The sequence below is a fragment of the Salvelinus fontinalis genome, chromosome 3 (genome assembly GCF_029448725.1).
Source record: "Salvelinus fontinalis isolate EN_2023a chromosome 3, ASM2944872v1, whole genome shotgun sequence".
NCBI lineage: Eukaryota > Metazoa > Chordata > Actinopteri > Salmoniformes > Salmonidae > Salvelinus > Salvelinus fontinalis.
Genome location: NC_074667.1, coordinates 3656450 through 3683887, shown reverse-complemented (window position 1 = coordinate 3683887; position 27438 = coordinate 3656450). Strand labels below are relative to the sequence as shown.

At 42.3% G+C, this 27438-nt stretch overlaps 1 protein-coding gene across 7 annotated transcripts in view; it reads right to left on the bottom strand.

Moving 5' to 3' along the window:
• The window catches only part of LOC129836180 (VPS10 domain-containing receptor SorCS1-like), a 278341-nt gene that overhangs the window by 93949 nt on the left and 156954 nt on the right, over positions 1-27438 (bottom strand). For 2 of the 7 annotated variants that reach the window (XM_055902068.1, XM_055902063.1), the window contains exons 10-15: positions 23419-23499; positions 14975-15083; positions 13937-14108; positions 11678-11764; positions 10703-10918; positions 6882-7005 (exon numbers count right to left, since the gene is read on the bottom strand). In XM_055902068.1, coding sequence (XP_055758043.1) covers positions 6882-7005; positions 10703-10918; positions 11678-11764; positions 13937-14108; positions 14975-15083; position 23419 — 709 coding nt within the window. In that variant the 5' untranslated portion in view covers positions 23420-23499. The other 5 variants (XR_008756628.1, XM_055902033.1, XM_055902047.1 and 2 more) reach the window with 4 other exon arrangements.

Sequence of the window (27438 nt, the reverse complement as noted above, 5' to 3'; positions counted from 1 at the left end):
TTGTAGAATAATAGCGAAGACATCAATACTATGAAATAACAAATATGGAATCATGTAGTAACCAAAAAACTGTTTTTATGTTTGAGATTCTTCAAAGTAGCCACCCTTTGCCTTGATGACAGCTTTGCACACTCTTGGCATTCTCTCAACCAGCTTCACCTGGAATGCATTTAAATTAACAGATGTGCCTTGTTAAAAGATAATTTGTTAAAATTCTTTCCTTCTAAACGCGTTTAAGCCAATCAGTTGTCTTGTGACAAGGTAGCGGTGGTACAGTATAGAGAAGATAGCCATATTTGGTAAAAGACCAAGTTCATGTTATGGCAAGAACAGCTCAAATAAGCAAAGAGAAACAACAGTTCAACATTACTTTAAGACATGACGTAAAGTCACTTTCAAGAACTTTGAACGTTTCTTCAAGCGCAATCATACAAACCATCAAGTGCTATGATGAAACTGTCTCTCATGAGGACGACCACAGGAAAGGAAGACCCAGAGTAACCTCTGCTGCAGACAATAATTTCATTAGAGTTACCAGCCTCAGAAATTGCAGCCCAAATAAATAATTCAGAGTTCAAGTAACAGACACATCTCAACATCAATTGTTCAGAGGAGACTGCATGAATCAGGCCTTCATGGTCAAATTTGTATTTTTATTGTTTTTATTTAACCTGTCTGGCGCAGGCGTGCAGCTAGCGACCCATCTCGACAACAACCGGTGAAATTGCAGAGCGCCAAATTAAAATTACAGAAATAGTATTTATAAAAAACATGAAGAAATAAGTGTTATACGTCGGTTAAAAGATTAACTTCTTGTTAATCCAGCCACTTTGCCAGATTTCAATAAGGGTGGGAACTCTTTCAATACTGTTGGAAAAGTATTCCAGGTGAAGCTGGTTGATAGAATGTCAAGACAGTGCAAAGCTATCATCAAGGCAAAGGGTGGCTACTTTGAAGGATCTACAATATAAAATATATTTTGATTTGTTTCACACTTTTTTGGTTACTACATGATTCCATATATGTCATTTCATAGTTTTGATGTCTTCACTACAATGTAGAAAATAATACAAAATACAGAAAAACCCTTGAATGAGTAGGTGTTTCCAAACTTTTGACTGGTACTGTATGTTAAAATATTTTATGTCTGGTAATGACATCTATGTAAGTGTGTCAAAGCCTACAAATTCTACCACACAAGGCAAACCAATCCATTCTACTTGTACCTAGTATGTTATATAACATTTCCTAAAATTGGCAATTTTACCACCATTGAATTTGTACACATTGATGTTAAACATGTGCCTAGCCCAATGCTCTGTTGCTGATGACTGGGATGAATGCAGAAGAAGGACACCCTCTTTGGAACGTATAACTGACATATGGTCATGTACGTGATAGACGTATCTGGCTTATATTATTATCACCCTTACAACAACAAAACAATTCCATATTTTGGAAACAAAGTTTGTTTGTTCACAACATTATGTACATGTATACTTAGCGTGTTAACCGCTAACATTAGCTAGCCAACCATAGCTAGCTAGTTGTTGTTCTTTGTCAATGGGTTTTTGTTACATTTAGCACACAAGCCTCTCCTATAATTCATTTGTACAAGTAGCACTATATAGAGAGAGTGAATCAGATGTACTGTTGTTGCCTCAACAATGCATTGGGTGTAATTAGTTGTTTTGAACGCCACCATATTTAGTGGTAGGGAAGCTAACCTTAGCTAAACATCCAGTAACTAGATGGTAGCTAGCAACATGAATAGTTGAGTGGTAGGGAAGCTAACCTTAGCTAAACATACACTAACTAGATGGTAGCTAGCTACATGAATAGTTGAGTGGTAGGGAAGCTAATCTTAGCTAAACATACACTACTGTAACAAGATGGTAGCTAACATTTATGTAGCTAGCTACATAAGTAGTTGAGAGCTAGCTTTAGAAAATAAAACATTTAGAAAACAGGATTGTACTGTATTTGAGAATGTGTGAAAGTGTTTGCTGTTTTCCATAATACAGTATATTTGGTATGGAGTTTTTACCTTTCTTTAGTGGTGTCACTGCATTGTAGCATACTCTATTATATTCAACTGCTGCATCCAAGGGAAAGGAACCTTCTTGGCAGGGAAAAAACACATTTGAATAAATACTACAATTTAGAGTAAAATCCTTCGATGTTGTTGTAATTACTTTTTTTCGTCATATTTTGAATAACCTATGGAAAAAACATACTGTCATGAAGCATTATGACCATCCTGTGTGACTTTACTTGGACTAAGAAAATACAGTTTATGTCACTGTCATTAAGCATTATGACCATCCTGTGTCTCTTTACTTGGATTAAGAAAATGCACTTCATGACACCAGAAAATGTAATATAACATAAACATACTGTTTACAAGTAGGCTACGGTGTAATACAATGGTTCGCTTTGTGTGGTAGGTTTTGTGGGTTTTGACACTCTTATGTAGATGTCATAACCAGCCATAAAATAATGCAATATGTCACAACAGGTCTAAATACATGTGCCATGACAATGTTCTGACCATATAATGAGAGTTTGTTGTTTCAGCTGTTATGACCTACTATGACATGGTTATGACCGTGTCATAATGTGTTATGACCCTAGGTGCCAAATAAAATGTTACCCTTTTTTCAATCCAATCTCAACCTCCATGTTTTCGCGAAAGTGTATTTATTTCTTGATGGGAAAAGTACATCTTGCCAAACAACTATTTTTCCATGACCTCAAAATAGCTGCTACTAAATGTTTTTCTATATAACGGCCTCATCCACTTTAGATTACCAGTGAGGCACGGGTTCCAACCAGCAATAAGTGTCCATTTTAAAAGCCACTAATGTTTTTAGGGGTTCTTTATAGGGCTATCGGCGGACAATGGAGTGGCGTAGTCAGCAAGTCACATACACATGAACCACATACATTTTCAAGCCTTATAATCCCTATTTGAGTAGCAAAGTAGTGGACAAATAGAGAGCAAAGGAATGACTTGCAATGAGGGAAAAGAGGGAAAGAAGGAATGGGAGAGGTAAGGGGATAGGATGCAATTGCGATTACTCATTAGTCTAAAAAGCCTTCTGGCTCTGAGTACTTGGGTAGCGCTGGCATTTTATGCCCCTCAAACTCATTGGAAAAGTCAATTGAAAAGTCTGATATGGGTTAAGGGAGGAGAGCAGGTGAGTCAGACAGATGAGTGAGCGTTTGAGGGAATTTTGTCCAAGCTCAAATGTGGCTGAAAAACCACCTCTGCAGGGCTGTATCTTGTCGCTTTAATAAACCTAATTATATAAGATGAAACAGTTGTCAATTACTATTATAAACACACCATGAAGTGGATTCTGTTTTTCATTCATCGTGAACGATATTGGGTTATTTTATCTCCATAACTCCGTCCATAGTGCATTATTTCCAACAATGTTGTTAGAAATATGTTATGATGATTCACCTATAACTATCATTTTATTCTGTGAAGTAAAGTACAGTCATCACCCAGGAAAGGAAGGGGGGGGGGGGCAAGAATGAGAAAGGGATGCCCACAAGAAATGCACTCTCTTGGGGAAAAAAAGAGGACATGTTAACCTCTTGCACCACACTGAGACGTGCATTAACAGGTGGTGGTGAAACCAGGGGTGGCATCCGCAAAACATACTAAATTATATGAATTTGCCAATGGAACTCTTAGCCCCAGCCAGTCACTGTCTGGAACATGAGAGATGGAATGACTTCTGAAAATAACTTAAAATAGCCTCTATTACTGAACTCCCCATTCAAACCTCTATTAGGCAGTGGGTTGGAATCAGCCAACGAGCAAAAGTGCAGCCCTGCCTGACTCTCACTACTGTCAGCCAAAGAGCTGTACTGTAGTACGGCAAAACTGCAGTTTAATGGACCCTGACTTTAATTGCGATGTGGATGCCCCTTCTCCTCATCTTGGCTTTATTGTGGGGAGTTGTTTACCTTGACATGGAATATGTTTGAACTTGGAGGTGACCTGAATGCGATCCGCAGAAAAATACAAATAAATGAAGAAAGAAAATTTAATAACACTTTGTATGGCGGTTGTTGCAAAATATCTAGGCTATGAACCCTATGTCCACTCTAGCAGTACAACGATGAATAGGCCTTAACCTGTTTGGGCTGCAGGGGCAGTATTGAGTAGCCGGATAAAAGGTGCCCATTTCAAACGGCATCGTACTCAATTCTTGCTCGTACAATATGCATATTATTATTACTATTGGATAGAAAACACTCTAGTTTCTAAAACCATTTGAATTATATCTGTGAGTAAAACAGAACTCATTTTGCAGTAAACTTCCCGACAGGAAGTGGAAAATCTGAAATCGATGCTCTCTTCTAGGGCCTGCCTAAGGTCCTTGATATTTATTAGAATACATGCACTTCATACGTCTTCCACTAGATGTCGACAGGCAGTGAGAGAAGAAATGGTGTATAACTTGATCTGGGGTCGAATAAATGCTCTTTGTATGACGTGTCACCAGTTTCCTGTTTTCTGGAGAGCGCGTGAAGGGACCTGGTTTTGCCTTCTGATAAGCTGTCGTTATAGACGACTAATATCTCCGGCTTTGATTTTATTTGATACGTGACAATATCATCGTAAAGTATGTTTTTTCAATATAGTTTTATTAGATTATTGAAATTTATTCGGGACGTTAGGCGTGTTGCGTTGTGTGCCTTTGTTCAGGAAGGAGAGCTTTGCGCTACTTTGCTACCTTTCCGTGCTAATTGACTGGAGAAGAGGACATTCTAAATCCAAACAACGATTTTTCCTGACAAAGGACCCCTTGTACAACATTCTGATGAAAGATCATCAAAAGTAGGACCCATTTTATGATGCTATTTCATATATCTGTCGAACATGTGAAATAGTCGTTTGTGCCCAGATTTTGGGTACTCTCTTGCTATACCTAAGCTGGATGTCGTAATGAAGTTATTTTTAGAATTCTAACACGGCGATTGCATTAAGAACTAGTGTATCTATCATTTCCTATACAACATGTATTTTTTAGTAATGTTTATGTATGGTTATTTGGTCAGAATAGTTGAGTGCCATAAAAATATCCGCACATTCTGGGAAAAAAGATGCTACGTTAGCACAATGTATAACCACTGATTTCAGCTCTAAATATGCACATTTTCGAACAAAACATAAGTGTATGTATAACCTGATGTTATAGGACTGTCATCTGATGGAGCTTATCAAGGTTAGTCAAAAATTATATATCTTTTGCTGGTTTATTCGCTATCGCTAACGTGCCTATTGCTATCGCTAACTTGCCTTGATGAATGAATGCAGTAGTGTGGTAGGCTATTGTAGTAAGCTAATATAATGCTATATTGTGTTTTCGCTGTAAAACACTTAAAGAAATCGGAAATATTGGCTGGATTCACAAGATGTTTGTCTTTAATTTGCTATACACCATCGATTTTTCAGAAATGTTTTATGATGAGTATTTAGGTATTTGACGTTGGTGTCTGTAATTACTCTGGCTGCTTCAGTCCTATTTGTGACGGTAGCTGTGATGGTAGCTGCAATGTAAAACTGATTTATACCTCAAATATGCACATTTTTCAAACAAAACATAGATTTATTGTATAACGTGTTATAAGACTGTTATCTGATTAAGTTGTTTCTTGGTTAGTTTGGTTGATTCTTGGTTAGTTAGGTTGGCTTTGTGCATGCTACCTGTGCTGTGGAAAATGTCTGTCCTTTTTTGTATTTGGTGGTGAGCTAACATAAATATATGTGGTGTTTTCGCAGTAAAACATTTAAAAAATTGGACATGTTGGCTGGATTCACAAGATGTTTATCTTTCATATGCTGTATTGGACTTGTTAATGTGTGAAAGTTAAATATTTCAAAAAAATATATTTTGAATTTCGCACCCTGCACTTGAAGTGGCTGTTGTCATATTGTGCCCAGCTTCGGGCTTGCAGCTCAAAGAAGTTAATATGATTTTCTTTTAGAGAAAGGGTGAAAGAGATGAAAGGAGGATTAAACTGTATATGGAGGAGCATATGACACATGAACTAGTGTTCTTAAACTCAATAGAGACCCATATACCATATAAAGTATCTATTGTAGGGCCTAAAAGGTTGTATAACAAAACGTTTTATTTGAAAAGAGGTGCTGTAACACTCTATTGAGGCTAGCAATTAATAGCCCAAGCTAGATCTCTAGCTCTCTATGACTGAGTGTGCCCCTCAGTTCAACACAGTTCAATTGGCTGGTGCTATACTATACTGCCATGAACATATCATGTGGCTCCCAGGCACTCAGGTGACAAAGTGCACTTTATCCCTCACAAAGCCTCACTTTGACCTCTATCACAGTAGCTCCCTCCAATGGCTCTCAGCGTAGCTCACCTGAGTCCCATCTCATGTCAAATCCACGTTGGAGTTGGTGAAGACACAGAGAGACCACAAGTTGCTCGCTATAGGCTTAAACCTCCACACGAAGTGGGAGAATAACACACTTAACAATGTCATATCAGTGCTAGCCCTCCTCCGCAGATACTACGCACATCCAATGCCACTAATGGCTAAGATCTCCTTCATTCCAGGCTAATTCCGAAGAACGCAATTCATCGCTCTGACTTCTGAAAATAAGTTATTAGCGCTCATCAAGCTGCCTCGTGGGGGGGGTGAAGAATCCGAGCATTTCGCACCTGTGTGATAACGAATAACATGACAGCCAATTGCGAATGCAGAAGCGACTGAGTGGATAGAAAGAGATGAGAGAGAGGGAGTAAAAGAGAGAACGAAGGAATTAACTCTTACTTGGAGCTGACTCTCCCCAAATCCTGTCTTCACTCGGGGAGATCACTAGTGATCCTTACCTTGGACTTCTATCGCCTTGGTGTCTTGCAGTATGGCGTTGGCTGAAGACACTTGGACTGTAACAGTGTTCATTGCCTCGCTGGTGAAGGTGTACAAGATGCTCCCGTCTAAGCTGATCACAGGCTGGAGGAAGAAGGAACATGGACAAAATGGATGATCACACTTTGATCAGGTAATAATCCTTTCACCTAAAACCTTTAGCTAAAACCCCGGAACATGAAATAATCCCATTTCAGATAATAACAACTTATCCTTGAACTTCTCACTAAGAGTAGTCATAACTTCTGACTTGAGTAGTTAGAGTTGATGAAATTCTGACATGAGTAAAACCTTAAAAAAAGCATCCTCCCCATTAGACCTAGAACCAATACAGCTATGGAAATAATTTATGACACACTAATAAGATGTTTGAACAAAATACAAAATCAGAGACTGCTCTGCCTGTATCATAGCCGCCTTCAATCAAAGAAGAGGTTCATGTACGTAATACCATTGACATCATGTATAACCCATATATATATCAGTGGAGGCTACTGAAGGGAGGACAGCTCATAGTAATGGCTGAAGTGGAATGGAACTGGAATGGAAACCATGTCTTTGATGTGTTCGATGCTGTTCCACTGATTCCGTTCCAGCCATGACAATAAGCCTCTCCTCTGATTTAGTTACAGTGACACAAGCCACCACTGCAGTACATGTACACTATATGGCATTATAGGGCAAGACCCCTTTTGAATACTGTCAGTTCCCCTCTACTAAAGTTGTATAGTTGGTACCCCACATACAGTATACTGTATACTATACACAACATCAAAAGAGGATCTGTGTCTGCACCATGTGGTCGCACTAGTGGAGTCCCACAGGGCTCGGTTCTAGGCCCTCTTCTCTGTACACCAAGTGTTTTTGAGTCCAGTTTACTTCACTGCTGTTCCCCAGTCACCAGAAATAGGTGAGGGTCCTAGAGTGGACGGGCCAGACCACCGCTGTTAGGTTTGCTTCCTTGTTCTTGATGGCCACAAACGGACATGATACATTGCCACAGGACCTGATACAAACACAGAGAAGGATTCAGATTCAGTGTTGGATGATTCAGACTCCGTATTGGATGATTCAGATTCCATATATGATTGTAATTACATGGATATTGTTTCAGACTACCTACTTCACAATATGAAAAGCACTAGCACATTGAAATATTATTTTTAGATAATTTTTTTGTTTAAATATGAAAAGCACTGGCACATCCGAAGATTACTTTTACAGAAAAGAAGTGGCAACTGTCTTAAATGAAGAATTAGAGAAAACAAGATCTCCCACACTGCGCTTGCCAGTATCACTTAACATCATCACTGGGGTAGTGTGTGGGATCTTCTTTTCAATAAGACTACTTTATCTGAAAAGGGAAGGTGAATGAAATCTTACTCAACAATTATCATAACTGTCATAAAGTTTTATAGTTTTGATGGAATTTAGTTGAAGAACTAGATTTATTCTCGACTTAAAACAAGTTGGCGTCATCCTGTTTATGACGTGATACATTGTGAGTAATACTGTGGTCTGCCATGCTGAGACAGTAATGGGAGTTGACGTGGGTGTACGTGGCATTACCGTGATCTAAGCGGTGAAGTTTCCTATAGTGGAGATGTAACGATTCTCGTTCGGTGAAGGAGAAGAGGACCAAAATGCAGCGTGGTAAGTGTTCGTCATAATTTAATTGAAACTGAACACTACACAAAAATAACAACAAGGAGAAAACGAAACAGTTCTGCAAGGTGAACACACACTAAAACAGAAAATACACACCCACAACCAAAATGGGGAAAACAGGCTACCTAAGTATGAGACAATGATCGACAGCTGCCTCTGATTGAGAACCATACTAGGCCAAACACAGAAATACAATAACATAGAAAAAAGAACATAGACTACCCACCCCAACTCACGCCCTGACCAACCTAACACAAAGAAATAAAAAAGGAACTAAGGTCAGAACGTGACAGGAGAGATATAACACAGTATTTTAACAGTAAAACTCCGGCCGACAGTGGTGTGACTTGGCGCTCTGACATGTACTTCTCCGCCTGGGCTTCTGTTAACTCTTATCATCTTTAACTGAGACTAATCTTTATCATTATCTTTATCATCCTAGCTTTGAAACGCATGCTGTGTATGTATGTGTGTGTGTGTGTGTGTGTGTGTGTGTGTGTGTGTGTGTGTGTGTGTGTGTGTGTGTGCGCATCTGTGCATGCGTGCGTGCGTGCGTTCGCGCGTGCGTGTGTGTGAGTAATTTGGACAGGCTCCCTAAACGGTGTCTGTTGTAAAAAATATTAAAATTGTAAATATGTCGTGTTATCGTGCTAAAAGCATCACCTGCACTCTCTCTCCCCTGCAAATGACCTCAAAATGTTGCAAACCATTGAGAAAAAAACACCAGCAGCATATATGCCATCAAAAAAGTGTTGTGCTGACCAGACACAAAATTTAAATGGCACCTTCACTAATTGATGAAAGCCTCCCTGACATTATTTACTTGACATTTGGCTGGCTTCTTCACACAACAGTAGTATGCCTGATTACCAACAATGACGAGACAGAGTACAGGGAGGAGGTGAGGACCCTGGAAGTGTGGTCCCATGAAAATAACCTCTCACCCAATGTCAACAAAACAAAGGAGCTGATCGTGAACTGATCGTGAACACCCCTATCCACATCGATGGGACTGCAGTGGAGAAGGTGGAAAGCTTCAAGTTCCTCGGCGTACACATCACTGACAATCTGAAATGGTCCAACCACACAGACAGTGTGGTGAAGAAGGTGTAACAGTGCCTCTTCAACCTCAGGAGGCTGAAGAAATTTGGCTTGTCACCTAAAACCCTCACAAACTTTAACAGATGCGCAATTGAGAGGATCCTGTCGGGCTGTTCACCACCTGGTGCGGTAACTGTACCGCCCGCAACCACAGGGCTCTCAAGAGGGTGGTGCGGTCTGCCCAATGCATCACTGGGGGCAAACTCTTGCCTTCCAGGACACCTACAGCACCCACTGTCACAGGAAGGCCAAAAAGATAATCAAGAACAACAACCACCCGAGCCACTGCCTGTTCACCCCGCTATCATCCAGAAGGCGTGGGACTGAATTTGAGAGACTGAAAAACAACGATTCTATCCCAAGGCCATCATAATGTTAAACAGCCATCACTAGCACATTAGAAGCTGCTGCCCTATATACATAGACCTGAAATCACTGGCCATTTTAATAATGGAACACCAGTTGACATATTTTGCATTATTATCGCCTAAATATTTGTATATTCTTAATTCCATTCATTTACGTGTATTTTGTGTTTTGTTGTGAAATTGTTGGAGCTAGAAACACAAGTAATTCGTTACACCCGCAATAACATCTGCTAAACACGTGTATGTGACATTTTATTTGATTACAAGAGGAAAAGAGCAAGAGAGCATCAATGTGCTGTACTATGTGCAAAGCATTCTGGTACTTTGCCTATACCTGGCTCCAGTGTACACTGCTGTATATTTAGTAAGGTGGTTATTTACAGAGGAATATGAGGCAGATATATTCAATTATGATCCATGAGAACCACAGCACTGTTGTTTTCCATCCTTTCCCTCCAATCAGGGACTGATTCAGACCTGGGTCACCAGGTGAGCGACCACTCTGGCCAATCAATGGCCGACATAACAGTAACTGACCAATTATCTACCAGGTATAGTAGAAACAAAAACCAGAAGTACTTCATTCCTCGATGGCGGAAATTAAATATCCCTGACAAATAGATGAATGTATAGCGGTGACGTACACGTAACATGGAGTTACAAGGTGGTAGTCTCAAATCCCACGGTGTTTTCTGCCAAGGCCGAGAAACGGAATATCCAGCAGCCTTATAAATGTGTCTGATCCCCTCTTCGATCCAGCGCAGGATGGAGTAGGAGACTGCCGTGCCATCTCCGAAATCCAGTTGGATTTTGGTTCTCATTGAGTTACCCTGGAAAGCAAGTAAAGTCTCAAGTAAGGACTACAGATGAAGAAAGAAAGAAAGACAGAAAGAAAGAAAGAAAGAAAGAGAAAGTTCATCATTACTAAAACAAATACAGCAATTGTATTTGAGAGCCCAGCCAGATGCTTGCACTTGTGTTTATTCTAGACCTAAATGCATATCATTGTTGAAATGGGGTTTAATACAATGCCCCAAAACCACAGTACCACTCAGTAATCAGCACTCAGCATGCATGGGCACAGGCAGGGCATCATTCTTTGTTTTTGTCCAAATCCTAACAGCTGGTGTGACACATTAACGTGCATCCTGAGTCTGACATGTTACATAACACCACTGGGAGTGTCTGGCTCCTGTGGTGTGTGTGTGTGTGTGTGTGTGATGGAGAGAGTGAACCACAGGGAGGTCGAGGCAGTGTAGTAATCAAGAGACAGTAGTGTGGCAGGTACACTAGTCAACAGACTGCTGGGTTAAATTCACACACAGACACAAGCAGTCAGAACTACCCTAAACATTGGGGTTGCATCATATTCTGCCCCACCGTGAGAGCAGTGTGTTTGCCTGTTACTGCTAATGGGGTCTCTCTCTCTCTCTCTCTGTGTGTGTGTGTGTGTGTGTGTGTGTGTGTGTGTGTGTGTGTGTGTGTGTGTGTGTGTGTGTGTGTGTGTGTGTGTGTGTGTGTGTGTGTGTGTGTGTGTGTGTGTGTGTGTGTGTGTGTGTGTGTGTGTGTGTGTGTGTGTGTGTGTGTGAGAAAGAGCTAATGTGTGTGTTAGACACTACCTGCTCTGCCTCTACAGAATCTGCAGCAGTTGTCAGTGGCTCCAGCTGCCACTGTGACCAAATCCTCCCACTTATCCTGCCGGTACCCTGCGAGCAAACACAACTAACTCTCAGCCTCCCTGCAGCACATTGTAACGCAATTCAATTGGGATCTTTATTTGTAACAATGCATTTGCACAAGCGGGCTCCAGGCCCGAAACAAACACAACAATAACAAAATGCAAAAAAACGATTTCTCTCTCTTCTTATTCGCTATCTATTTTGCTTCTTTTCAAGCGCAGCAGAGTGTGAAAACACGGGAGGGTTGTGTATGGGGGAAGGCTTCTGGGGGTATATTTCACGCCATTATGCCCAGAAAATGTAAAACTATGAATAAGCCGAATAAATAAAGGCAGAATAAAATGGAAGAAAAGGATTACAGTGATAGCTACTGTGTGGAACTGTAATGGCCCACTATCCTTTGCCATATTGGCACCCGGAATAGGTCTTCGGTGTCGTCGATGTAACACAGGCTTTTGTTGGTATTCGTTGTTCACACTCTGGACACTTCTAGTTCTCTATCAAGGTGTCCTGGGATCACTAGCTAATCTGCATGAGACTGATGCTGGTCTACTGGCTAAATGTCAAGCTTTGTGTCCGTGGCTCCATGTGTGACTCAGAGGGCCTCCAAATCCAAAATGCATAATAGGGTAAGTGTCATGGTCTGGACAGCGGTGCTGGTTGACAATAAGGGGTTGTGTTAGTTCAGGTCCAGACACAGCAGGACTGTGTAAAGGACTCTTGTTCAGGTGAATGTCAACACACAAAGGATGGTATAAACAGTGTGATGTCAGTGCTGTCGTGCTGATGGTGTATCATACCTGGGTTCAAATAGTTTCCGCTCTCTTTCAAATGCTTTGAGCGTTTGATTGAGCCTGCTTGGAGAGCTAGATGTACGGATTGGCACTTTTGGGATTATTCCATCTGTTCTGGTTAAGCGGTACCAGAGTGCCAAGTCTAGGTCCAAGAGGCTTCTAAACAGCTTCTACCCCCAAGCCATAAGACTCCTGAACATCTAATCAAATGGCTACCCAGACTAAATGGCTACCCTCTATGCTGCTGCTACTCTCTGTTATTATCTATGCATAGTCACTTTCATAACTCTACCTACATGTACATATTACCTCAATTACCTCGACACCGGTGCCTTCGCACATTGACTCTGTACCGGTACTCCCGGTATATACTGTAGCCCTGATATTGTTATTTACTGCTGCTCTTTAATTATTTGTTATTCTTATCTTTTCCTTTTTGGGGGTATTTTCTTAAAACTGCATTGTTGGTTAAGGGCTTGTTAGTAAGCATTTCACTGTAAGGTCGACACGTGGAATTCGGCGCATGTGACAAATACAATATGATTTTATTTGATTTATGGTTGGTGTAGACATGACATGCTATAAGATCACTTTGTGATAATGAAATCTTGACTTGTGATAGTAATAGTTGTTTTGAATTTTTGTTGGGACTGGAATTATTATAAGATACATTTCATAAACGTTTTGACCACATGGCATGTGTCTCTCTTATCAGAGGATGCCTCTCTTGAAGAAATAAATATATCTTCATTTCCTCAACTCATCACACTGTAATATTACTGCTGGGCCCGGGGAGTAACCTCGTGGGAGAGACACTTACTTCTTAGCTGCAGTGCAGGGGGAAAGCACCGCCGCACCGAGCAGAGCACTACCACACTTATTCCACCTGTATTTAATGTGAGGTGGTTGAACAGTGTCTTGGGAGTGAGGGGAGCGAGGCAAGGCCCTGGCCCTAGAAGGAGACTACTCTGAGTTTATCACTCTATAACAAGGTCTCCAGGGGTGCATCTCTCTCTTAGGTCTTTAGCTCTTACTCCGTCTCTCGGCTCGGGGCTTGGGGCCTGTAGCTGTGTGTGATGTGATGTGATGGCGTGTGGCAAACTTTCAGGACTTGGTGTATGGGATGACATAACAGGGAGATAATTTCAGGCGTATGCCTGGAAATGCATCCATATTTCACTCAGTAACAGGCCTACAGTGAGTGAGTTGTACACCACAAGCTAGTTCTACTTTTACAGCCATGGATAGCAATACAAAACACGTAGATTTACATTCCTTGGCTTAAGGTAAAAAATCATTGCAATTCATAACAGTGATGCATACAAAGGCATTCATTTGGGGTCCTACATGCCCATAAGAATGATATACAAAAAGGAGGCCATTTTGGTTTTTGACCCATTCCTACCTCATCCAGATGCACCAGGAAGGTCACATTGGTGTGCAGGTCGGCGGTAAGCTTGCCCTCTCTGGTGGAGAGAGAAAGGTCTTTTGGAGCCCTGTTGGGAAACATCTGCTTCCTGGGTGTGTACATGTCCTTGACTCCCTTGATGCAGTTGTTCGACACCACTTTTCGGTACCTTAAGAAGATACCATTTGAATGAGTTAGTACATGTTTAGTATGGTTTAATGAGGTTATGGCTTCATGACACTACTAGTTAACATTGGTCACGTTCATCAATGAAGCTTTACAAGAAATCGCAAAAATATTATTTTTAACCTCAAAGTGATTGTGGAAGTGACAGAGCTAGTGAACAAGACTTGCTATTATTTGATTAAACTTGAAAATGCTTTGTAACTACTAAACAAGACATGACTTTTAACCCTGAAAGTTAATGTGTGACACAAGACGTACAGTAGTTGTCAGTCACATTGACAAAACTCCAACATGCTTACTAACTCCAGACAAAACTTGACCTTTAACCTTGGGGAAGCGAATGCATAAATTAAGGATTTTCCATTCTCCTCAGACCTCATACATCCTCAGGCGTCCTAATCTGTGTCCTAGGACTCTTGAAAGACCTTTGTAGCTCTCAGCAGTACACAATGTCACGCAGTATAGATCTACTGTCTGGTGAATGACTCAGGTCTAAATAGCCAATATCTCTATTCACACTAGGAGCCGTGCCAGAAGATGTGACACCCTGACAGCATTTCATTACAGCGGGAAGATGACGAGCATTGGCCAACCTATACAGAGAGATACTGTAGCCACTGTAAGCTTTAATGTGTTTTTGTACCTCTCTTTTGAAATGTGTGATACCTATTCAGGCTTTTTAACATGGATCATATTATAACCAACATAATGTTTTACAAAATGAAATGGAAAACATTCAAATGAAAAATATTTAACCTTTCATTGAGCAGAAATATACAGCAGGGTTGCCTTCACTTAGAATAGACAACATAGAAACGCTACAAAATAGTGTCTTTATGCACAACTCACCCTGTGCTGTTGAGGTAGTTCTGTCCTTGGCTGCAGCTCCTTGATACAACAGCTGTGTTGAACCAGAACGCTGGTAGACGCTTCTCTACGCCGTTCATAGCCATAATCACTATAACAAATCACATACAGAATGTGATCAATATCAACACTTTACCTCTACCTACTCTATATGTACATATCTACCTCAATTACCACATACCCTTGCATGTCAACTCGGTACTGGTACCCCGTGTATATAGCCAAGTTATCGTTACTCATCATGTATTTATTATTATTTTTCTATATTTTCTCTCTGAATTGTTGGGAAGGGCCCGTAAGTAAGCATTTCATTGTTAGTCTACACCTGCTGTTTACGGAACGTGATAAATATAATTTGCACAGAAATACTTTGACGAGGCCCCGAGGCCCATTGTGAGGCCCATTTCTTTTAGGTATCTATGACCAACAGATGTATATCTTTACTCCCAGTCATGTGAAATCCATAGTTTATGGCCTGATGATTTTTTTCCAATTGACTGATATCCTCATATGAACTGTTTCTCATGTTGCATTTATATTTCCGTTCAGTATATAACCTCTGATTTCAGTCCAGTCACTGTCCCACTTTGGAATCAACCCCTGGACCTTTTGTTCACAGCACAACAGCACAACAGGCAGGTGCATTGTCACCCTCTAACACAATGCACAATCAGTAAACATTTCAACCCTTGACTTTTGTGTACACTTCAAAGTCAATTAAAAGTTTTATTGTTATTCACTCTGAATGTTGAAGTTTCTCAAAAATATTTATTTATTTTTATTTTTGAATTTCACTGTCTCTATCACCAGCTGTAGAGATAGATAGAGAGAGAGAGCGAGAGAAAGCGAGAAAGAGAGAGAGAGGGAACGAGAGAGAGAGCGAGAGAGAGAGAGCGAGAGCGAGATACATGCTATGTGGTCAGGAAGTTTGTGAAATGTATCACATAAAAATTTTCATTCCCAAAATAATTAACTTCTTGCGACTACAGGGGGTGCTGTTTTCTCATTAGCATAATTGCATTACAGATTAAACGGCTTCCTACTAAATTCTTTATCGTACAATGTGCATATTATTACTATTGTTGGATAGAAAACAGTCTCTAGTTTCTATAGGCGTTGGAATTTTGTCTCTGAGTGGAACAGAACTCATTCTACAGCAATTTCCCTGACATGGAGTCAGATTTCACACATTTTGGCCCCTGATCTGGAGTCAGTTTAAAGGCCACTGTGAATGCTATAAGGATACGGACACTGCTTACGTCTTCCCCTGGATGCCTTTACGTGATGACGCTTTGAATGGTATCGATTGCCCAATCACAGCCACTATAAAACAAAAACACGTGTAGGTAGGAACTCCTTTCCAGCTGCGCCGGACGCACGGTGGACACCGACCCGTTCTTTTTCCAAGCATTAGTGGAGCCAGTAATATTTCTCAGGTCATGTTTTTACTCGTTATAGGAGTTAAAAACATCATAAGGTAGTTAATTTAAACCGTTTTATAGCAATTTATATCCGTTTAGTGCGCATTTTGGGAAATTTATTTCTGAGACTTTTTGAAGAGCCGGGCAGGTTTCCAGTTCATGCCGAACGCAGTTGGCATTTCCACATGGCAAGAGGACAGCTTTCGACCAAAAGACGCCACCCGGCCTCCCGGGTGACGCAGTGGTCTAGGGCACTGCATCGCAATGCTAGCTGCGCCACCAGAGTCTCTGGGTTCACGCCCAGGCTCTGTCGCAGCCGGCCGCAACCGGGAGGTCCGTGGGGCGACGCACAATTGGCATAGCGTCGTCCGGGTTAGGGGGGGTTTGGCCGGTAGGGATATCCTTGTCTCAGTATGTAAAATGTATGCACTCTACTGTAAGTCGCTCTGGATAAGAGCGTCTGCTAAATGACTAAAATGTAAAAATGTAAAATGATTAGACCCAAGAAAGGATTCTTTGCCCAAGATTCTGATGGAAGAACAGCTCAAAGTAGGAACAATTTATTATGATAAATCGTGTTTCTGTCGAGAAATGTTAATCGCTTATGACGCCATTTTGTTTGACGTAGCTTCGCTTGGCGCAAACTGTATTGAAAAGTAAGGATAATTTAAAAAATGTAAATCAGCGATTGTATTAAGAATTAAATTGTCTATCAATCGCTGTCCACCCTATATTTTTTTGTCACGTTTATGAGTATTTATGTATACGACTAGATCACTGTCTAATATGGAGCACGACATTGTCTGACCAGCTGGGCAACTTTTGTCATTGTCTAACCATGATTTTGGTGGCTAAATATGCACATTTTCGAACAAACTGTATATGTATGTTGTAATATGATGTTACAGGAGTGTCATCGGAAGAATTCTGAGAAGGTTAGTGAAAAAATTAATATATTTTGGCGATGATATGATATCGCTCTCTTTGGCTAGAATCAGTGCTCGGGTAACGTTTGCGTATGTGGTATGCTAATATAACGATTTATTGTGTTTTCGCTGTAAGACACTTAGAAAATCTGAAATATTGTCTGTATTCACAGGATCTGTGTCTTTCGATTAGTGTATGCTGTGTATTTTTACGAAATGTTTGATGATTAGTAATTAGGTAAACACGTTGCTCTATGTATTTATTCTAGTCCATTTGTGACGGTGGGTGCAATTGTAAACTATGATATCTACCTGAAATATGCACATTTTTCTAACAAACCTATCCTATACCATAAATATGTAATCAGACTGTCATCTGATGAGGTTTTTTCTTGGTTAGTGGCTATCAATATCTTAGTTTAGCCGAATTGGTGATAGCACCTGATGGAGTAAGAAACTGATGGAGTTAGAAAAGTGGTGTCTTTTGCTAACGTGGTTAGCTAATAGATTTACACATTTTGTCTTCCCTGTAAAACATTTTAAAAATCTGAAATGGTGGCTTTATTCACAGGATCTGTATCTTTCATTAGGTGTCTTGGACTTGTGATTTAATGATATTTAGATGCTACTATTTAATTGTGACACTATGCTAGCGATGCTAATCAGTGTGGGGGGGGGGGGGGGGTGGGGGGGTGCTCCCGGATCCGGGGTAGATGCTGAGGTTAAAACAACTATCACAGGAGACTAATGGATTGCAATTAAAACTCATACAGTCTGACCTGAAACCGCTGGCATTTATATACAAATGTATCATTGCTTTTCTCTTCCCTGACTAGAAAATGAAAAAAACAACCCAGCAGTCCTATTAAAAGCCCTCATCTTCTAAATGAATGGGATCCTGAAATAGTGTATTAAATGCAAAATTAGCTTAAATGGGACAACATACACAAAACATCATACGAATGCTGAACTTCTGTTTATCTACTAATGTTTAGATTTGAGTTTAAAGGAAATGTTTCCATGTCTTCTATTTTACTGCAATTGTGAGTTATTACACTAGTATACTATCATTACCATTCAAAGTTGTGGGCCTGACAGATACACAACTCAGCAAAGAGGACTTTTGCGTGGTCTTTTCCCAGCATGCAATGGTTTCCCGGTCTACATTTCATATAGATATCTACCATGGAAAAACATTTCAGTCAGGGGTCGGGTTTAGTATTTTTTTATTTAGTCCAGGGGAGGGTCAGGAATGTAATCGATTAAATGTCAAATTTCTCAGGGTTTGAGAATTAGTTGCTTATTATATTATCTTGATGTGTGCCCGATGATGCCCTTCTGATTCTCTGCTGGGCACGCAATATCAAGTGCACCTAGTGTGGTCTCAATAAAATGATCCATAGCCAGTGCCTTCGGAAAATATTCAGACTTTTTCCACATTTTGTTACGTTACAGCCTTATTCTAAAATGGATTTTTTTTTAAATCTAAATTCTCAGCAATCTACACACAATTCCCCATAATGCCAAAGTGAAAACAGTATTTTGATAATTTTTGAAAATGTATTAAACATCTAAAACAGAAATACCTTATTTACATAAGTATTCAGACCCTTTGACATGAGACTCGAAATTGAGCTCAGGTGCATCCTGTTTCCATTGATCATCCTTGAATGATTTTCACCAACTTGATTGAACTCCACCTGTGGTAAATTCAATTGATTGGACATTATTTGGAAAGGCCCAAACCTGTCTGTATAAGGTCCCACAGTTGACAGAGCACGTCAAAGCAAAAACCAAGCCTTGAGGTCAAAGGAATCGTCCATAAAGCTCCGAGACAGGATTTTGTCAAGGCACAGATCTGGGGAAGGGTAGCAAAGAAATTCGGCAAAGTTGAAGATCCCCAAGACTACAGGGGCATCCATCCTTCTTAAATGGAAAAAGTTTGGAACCACCAAGACTCTTCCAGAGTTGGCCGCCAACCCAAACCTAGCAATCGGGGGAGAAGAGCTTTGGTCAGGGAGGTGATCAAGAACCCGATGGTCACTCTGACAGAGCTCTATAGTTCCTCTGTGGACATGGGAGAACCTTCCAGAAGGACAACAATCTCTGCAGCACTCCACCAAACAGGCCTTTATGGTTGAGTAGCCAGACTGAAGCCATTCCTCAGTAAAATGCACATGACAGCCCTCTTGGAGTTTGACAAAAGGCACCGACCATGTGAAACAAGATTCTCTGGTCTGATGCAACTAAGATTGATTGAACTCTTTGGCCTGAATGCCAAGTGTCACGTTTGGAGGAAACCTGGAACCATGCCTACAATGAAGCATTGTGGTGGCAGCACCATGCTATGGGGATGTTTTTCAACGGCAGGGACTGGGAGACTTGTCAGGATCGAGGCAAAGTACAGATCCTTGATGAAAAGCTGCTCCAGAGCACTCAGGACATCAGACTGTGTCGAAGGTTCACTGTGCAACAGAACAACGACCCTAAGCACACAGCCAAAACAACGCAGGAGTAACTTCAGGACAAGTTTCTGAATGTCCTTGAGTGGCCCAGCCAGAGCTCGTAGTTGAACCCAATCCAACATCTGGAGAGACCTGAAAATAGCTGTGCAGCAACGCTCCACATCCAACCTGACATAACTTGAGAGGATCTGCAGAGAAGAATGGGAGAAACTCACAAAATACAGGTGTGCCAAGCTTGTAGCGTCATACCCAAGAAGACTCAATGCTGTAATCGTTGCCAAAGTCAAGGGGTCTGAACACTTTCCCAAGGCACCAAAAATGCTATAGGCCTAGGCTTTACGAATAGCATTCAAGGAGAAGCACAGGGCAAAGTTATATTTCTAAGAAAACGTACATCCTTGCAAGTTTTTGCACTGCTGGGATGATGTATATAAAACTAGGTTACACTGCATTACACACTGCAATGGATAGGCGTTCCCAATCATGAGCCCCGGCCTGCCCTGCTCTTGCTGATGTAAACCCTTTTGTGCTGACTAACAAATGACTGTGCTGTGTAAGGTGGCACTTTAGGAGGCGAATCAAAGGCTTCTTCTGGATTTTTTATTTGTCCAAAAAATAATATGTATGTGCACGCGGACCAGGCCTACTGGCCTAATGATTCAGTTTGAGAGGGAGAGAACAAAGATGAAAAGGAAGACCGGAGGTGAACTTGCTACTGATAGATTTGATTTTAATAAAAACTATATATTTTGTTGACCATAATGAAGCTACTTATCAGTGTTTGACCTCACAATAAGCCATATTAAAGTAATTTACAGAACTTACATTACTATGAAGCAGTACTAGTTTAATTTTACTTTAGGCTACTAACAACAAGAGGGCTTTGTGTTGGAGTCTATTTCTTCCTATTCAAGAAATAAGAGGTAGACCTACCTGTTAGGCAGATTCAATTATAGTCTACTATCCATAGACTTTGTCAGCCAAGTCCTTCGGACACCAAACACTCCTTGAATATCTCAGTGTCAGTGAAGAGCTTGGTGTATTAAGTTAAAACCAGGGCTCAAATTGAGGGGGTATGTGAGGGTATTGTAGCTTTGGTTTAAATAAAAACAATTCTAAATGCATAAGCCTACCCCGTTGTTAACTTGTTAATTTGGGAAAAACATTTATGGACCTGATTATATAAAGTGAACTATAATGATGCATTAGTCCGCAATGCTAGAAACAAGCTGTGAAATGGCGGGTAAAGACGTGACTCCAATGCAGATGGGAAATCTTTGGTTTGTCTTTATGACTTTCAAAGTCTCTGCTACAACCTTCTATAGCTGAGGAGACAAAACATGTACTTTGCTTGAGATGTAATGTGTGATTCTGTCACTATCAATTGACGTTTGACATTTCAACAGGTTATTAAACAACATAATAACTCTAAACGAGTCAGGAGCAAAACATGTAGCCTAAGAAGGAATGAAAACTAATGATAATACAGTCAGTGGCATGCGAAAATATTCACCCCTCTTGGCATTTTTCCAAATTTTTTGCCTTACAACCTGGAATTAAAATAGATTTTTGTTGGTGGTTTGTATCATTTGATTTACACAACATGCCTACCACTTTGAAGATGCAAAATATTTTTTATTGCGAAACAAACAAGAAATAAGACAAAAATAGAAAACATGAGCGTGCATAACTATTCATCCCCACAAAGTCAATACTTTGTAGAGCCACCTTTTGCAGCAATTACAGCTGCAAGTCTCTTGGGGTATGTCTCTATAAGCTTGGCACATCTAACCACTGGGATTTTTTCCCATTCTTCAAGGAAAAACTGCTCCAGCTCCTTCAAGTTGGATGGGTTCCGCTGGTGTACAGCAATATTTAAGTCATACCAAAGATTCTCAATTGGATTGAGGTCTGGGCTTTGACTAGGCCATTCCAATACATTTAAATGTTTCCCCTTAAACCACTTGAGTGTTACTTTAGCAGTATGCTTAGTGTCCTTGTCCCGCTGGATGGTTAACCTCCGTCCTTGTCTCAAATCTCTGGAAGACTGAAACAGGTTTCCCGCAAGAATTTCCGTGTATTTAGCACCATCCATCATTCATTCAATTCTGACCAGTTCCCCAGTCCCTGCCGATGTAAAACATCCCCACAGCATGATACTACCACCACCATGCTTCACAGTGGGGATGGTGTTCTTGCGGTGATGAGAGGTGTTGGGTTTGCGCCAGACATCACGTTTTCCTTGATGGCCAAAAAGCTCAATTTTAGACTCTTCTGACCAGAGTACCTCCTTCCATATGTTTGGGGAGTCTCCCACACATGCCTTTTGGCGAACAACAAACATGTCTGCTTATTTTTCAGCAAGGGATTTTTTCTGGCCACTCTTCCGTAAAGCTCAGCTCTGTGGAGTGCACGGCTTAAAGTGGTTCTATGGACAGATACTCCAATCTCTGGTGTGGAGCGTTGCAGTTCCTTTAGGGATATATTTGGTCTCTTTGTTGCCTCTGATCTGTTGCCTCTGATCCCCTGATCTGTACTTCTCCACAACTTTGTCCCTGAACTGTTTGGAGAGCTCCTTGGTCTTCATGGTGTCACTTGCTTGGTGGTGCCCCTTGCTTAGTGGTGTTGCAGACTCTGGGGACTTTCAGAACAGGTGTATATATACTGAGATCATGTGACAGATCATTTGACACTTAAATTGCACAAAGGTGGATTTTATTTAACTAATTAAGTGACTTTTTAATGTAATTGGTTGCACCAGATCATATTTAGGGGCTTCATAGCAAAGGGGTTGAATACATACACACACACCACTTCTCCGTTTTTTTTTTGTTTTTGACTTTTTTGAAATAAGTAATTTTTTTAATTTCACCTCACCAATTTGGACTATTTTGTGTATGTCTATTACATGAAGTCCAAATCAAAATCCATTTAAATTACAGATTGTTATGCAACAAAATAGGAAAAATGCCAAGGGGGGTGAATACTTTTGCAAGGCACTGTATACTTTAGCTGCCCGTTATTGAGCCTGCCTGGTCTAATGGATCCAATGGAATCTGCCCAAAAGTGCAAACTCTGCACATCTGGCACTCCAGACAATCAAATGGCTCAATTAAACTCTGAAATGAAACAAATTCTACTTGAACCATGGTCTGCTATGAAAGCTTCTACTGTGTTCCTTTCCTCCACTAGTGCACTTTAATCATCTCGGTGACACAACCAGGAAGGAAGGAATCCTCCACTCTTGACTGGTGCTAAAAGTGATTTCTAAATGTTTTCTAAAAGTGAGATAAGAAGAAGAGATGTGGTTTCAGTTGAGTTGTTCATCACTGAGGCAAAACGTGGGAGCTCCAACTTAGAAGAGATTGGGCAATATGTTAAAGTACTAAAAGGAGACTTAGTGAAGAACACTTTCCCACAAATTGATTTCTGATGTACTTGTAGTATATTTATTGCATATGTTTGTGCTTTGCAAGGTGTTCCAACCTTGAATACTGTCTTTAATCAACAGATGAAGTTAAATAAAAAACGTTTTCTTGACATCAATAGAAGTGATAACATATTACAGCAACCAATTTACAGAGATACAAACACTGATTTAGGTTTTAACCTACTGTTAAACCTCCGGTAAATGTTTACAATGACAAGGGCCCCTCATCATCCATAAACAAGATGTTGTGTTCCTTCTCGAATATCTGAAAGAGTACACACAGACAATTCAATAGAATAGAATATTTACATACAGTTTGTACAATATACCTAGTGTACACATCTATCTCTGGATGTAAGACACTACAGCAGTTTACTGCTGAATACTGGGAGTTTCAAAACACCTCATGATCAAAAGGCAGAGACAGCAGTTCATGTCCAAATTACTTATTCTCCAGTTTACAATATTCAGTGTCTAAACTCACGTCTACAGTCGTTACCAGCATCAGATGAGATGAACATTCCAACATTATTGTACGACAGCTCAGACTCAATATTCCCTGTGGTAAAAATACAACAAACATGAGTTTTGAGCTGCATCATGTTTGTCAGGTTCACCAACTGATCTCTCTCTGCACCAGCTAACTTGTGTGTGTGTGTGTACGTGTGAGTGTGTGTTCATGTGTGTGTGATGGCGCAAGGGCGAGTGCTTCACTGGGCCGAGGCAGAGGGTTATGTAGAGATACCCGAACTCACACTCACACACAAACATAATAAACTGTGTCATGTGTTCTCAATCTGCACTGGCCCACTTAAATAAACCGGGTGACTGTGCGTCACCAAAACCTAACATCAAACATCAGAAGTGTTATAGTGTGTCTCTGGACAGATTCAGTACATTTATACAGGCTCACAGTGGCTTAGGGATCTCACAGATCCATTAAGAGATTAGAGGATAGGTGGAGGGGACAAACTATTGTTTTGGTGACAGAGCAAATATTGTTTGAGGACAGAGATCAAGAAAGCATATTCCTGGATGTAAGTCATTTTTTGTGGTTGTTGCTAAGATACAATATTTTCCTACACAATCAAAGATGAGTTGTTTATAGCAGGACCTGCAGATCCCTATCAGTAATGTTAGGGATTGGATAATCATCATAATATTCACAGTCAAATGGAATTTCAGCACTGACCTGGAAAAGATACAGTTATTCTCCTTTTGTACCATTACCTAAATTGAATAGAAATGTCTTTCTATTCAGCCAAGTGAATTTCCACATAAGTGGACATCAAGGGAATATAGTCTAATACATCAAATGTTCATTCTGTATTCTCTCACCTGTGGCCACTATGATTCCCGGTACTGAGGCCTTGGTTGATATGCTGCCTGGCACGTAGAGGTTTTAAGACATTTCAGTTGGATATGGAGGGAACAGAAGGGCTGAGAAATGACGGACAGTCCATTATATTTGACGAAGCCATTATACTCTGTTAAGGCTGTCACTCTCCTCATCCTCGGACGAGGTGAGGAGAGAAGGATCATCAGACCAAAATGCAGCAGTAGGGAAATAAGCCATACTTTTATTTAACGACGATGATGGCAACACGAAAACAAATACACTTACGAAATAACAAAACAAGAAAACGACGTTGACGAAACCTTAACATAAACTACATAACTACACGTAAACTCACGGACAGGAAACAGACGACATCGAAACGAAAACGAACAGCCAAACAGTCCCGTATGGTACATACATCGACACGACACAGGAGACAATCACCCACAAACAAACAGTGAGAACGCCCTACCTAAATATGACTCTTAATTAGAGGAAAACGCAAACCACCTGCCTCTAATCAAGAGCCATACCAGGCAACCCAAAACCAACATAGAAACAGATAACATAGACTGCCCACCCAAAACTAACGCCCTGACCAATTACACATACAAAAACAACATAAAACTGGTCAGGACCGTTACATAACCCCCCCCTCAAGGTGGGAACTCCGGGCGCACCAGCACAAAGTCCAGGGGAGGGTCTGGGTGGGCAGGTGACCACGGTGGTGGCTCCGGCTCTGGACGCTGTCCCCACACCACCATAGTCACTCCCCGTTTTTGTCTTCCCCTCCCAATGCCCACCCTAAAACTCACATCCCCTAAATAAACAGCCAGCACCAGGAGAAGGGGCAGCACCGGGACAAAGGGCAGCACCGGGACAAGGGGCAGCACCGGAACAAGGGGCAGCACCGGGACAAGGGACAGCACCGGGACAAGGGACAGCACCGGGACAATGGGCAGCACCGGGACAATGGGCAGCACCGGGACAAGGGGTAGCACCAGGACAAGGGGCAGCACCAGGATAAGGGGCAGCACCGGGATAAGGGGCAGCACCGGGACAAGGGGCAGCACCGGGACAAGGGGCAGCACCGGGACAAGGGGCAGCACCGGGACAAGGGGCAACACCGGGACAAGGGGCAGGTCCCGGCTGATAAACTCTGGCAGATCCTGGCTGAGGGACTCTGGCAGGTCTATGAAGGCCGACGGCTCTCGATGCTCATGGCAGGCTGACGGCTCTCGACGCTCATGGCAGGCTGACGGCTCTCGACGCTCATGGCAGGCTGACGGCTCTCGACGCTCATGGCTCTCTGACGGCTCTGGCTGCTCATGGCTCTCTGACGGCTCTGGCTGCTCATGGCTCTCTGACGGCTCTGGCTGCTCATGGCTCTCTGACGGCTCTGGCTGCTCATGGCTCTCTGACGGCTCTGGCTGCTCATGGCTCTCTGACGTCTCTGGCTGCTCATGGCTCTCTGACGGCTCTGGCAGATCCTGTCTCGTTGGCGGCTCTGGCAGATCCTGTCTGGTTGGCGGCTCTGGCAGATCCTGTCTGGTTGGCGGCTCTGGCAGATCCTGTCTGGCGGGCGGCTCTGGCAGATCCTGTCTGGCGGGCGGCTCTGGCAGATCCTGTCTGGCGGGCGGCTCTAGCGGCTCCTGTCTGGCTGACGGCTCTAGCGGCTCCTGTCTGGCGGATGGCTCTGTAGGCTCATGGCAGACGGGCGGCTTTGCAGGCTCATGGCAGACGGGCGGCTTTGCAGGCTCCTGGCAGACGGATGACTCAGACGGCGCTGGGGAGACGGATGGCTCAGATGGCGCTGGGGAGACGGATGGCTCAGATGGCGCTGGGGAGACGGATGGCTCAGATGGCGCTGGGGAGACAGATGGCTCTGGCCGGATACGGCGCACTGTAGACCTGGTGCGTGGTGCCGGAACTGGAGGCACCGGGCTAAGGATAAGCACCTTCCTACTAGTGCGGGGAGCAGGAACAGGGCACACTGTATTCTCAAAGCCCACTCTATACCTAATGTGAGGTACCGGCACTGGTGACACCGGGCTGAGGACAAGCACATCAGGATTAGTAGGGGGAGAAGATACAGTGTGTACAGGGCTCTGGACTCTGGAGACGCACAGGTGGCTTAGTGCGTGGTGCCGGAACTGGAGGCACCGAGCTAGATACACGCACTACAGGGAGAGTGCGTGGAGGAGGAACAGGGCTCAGGATACGCACTGGTAGCCTAGTGCGTAGTGTAGGCACTGTAGGTACTAGGCTGGGGCGGGGAGGTGGCGCCGGAAATACCGGACCGTGGAGGCGTACTGGCACTCTTGAGCATTGAACCTGCCCAACCTTACCTGGTTGAATGCTCCCGGTCGCCCGACCAGTGGTGGAATAGGTGGAATAAGAGGTGGAATAGGTGGAATAAGGTGGAAGGTGGTGGAAGAAGGTGGTGGAATAACCCGCACCGGCCTATGTAGGCGAACCGGGGAAACCATGCGTAAGGCCGGTGCCATGTATGCCGGCCCGAGGAGACGCACTGGAGACCAGACGCGTTGAGCCGGCCTCATGACACCTGGCTCAATACCCAATCTAGCCCTACCAGTGCGGGGAGGTGGAATAACCCGCACTGGGCTATGCACTCGTACAGGAGACACCGTGCTCTCTACTGCGTAACACGGCGCCTGCCCGTACTCCCGCTCTCCACGGTAAGCCTGGGAAGTGGGCGCAGGTCTCCTACCTGCCCTTGGCCCACTACCTCTTAGCCCCCCCCCCAAGAAATTTTTGGGAGTTACTTACGGGCTTTTTGGGCTTCCGTGCCAGACGCGTTCCCTCATAGCTCCGGTTCCTCTCTCCGGTAGCCTCTGCTCTCCT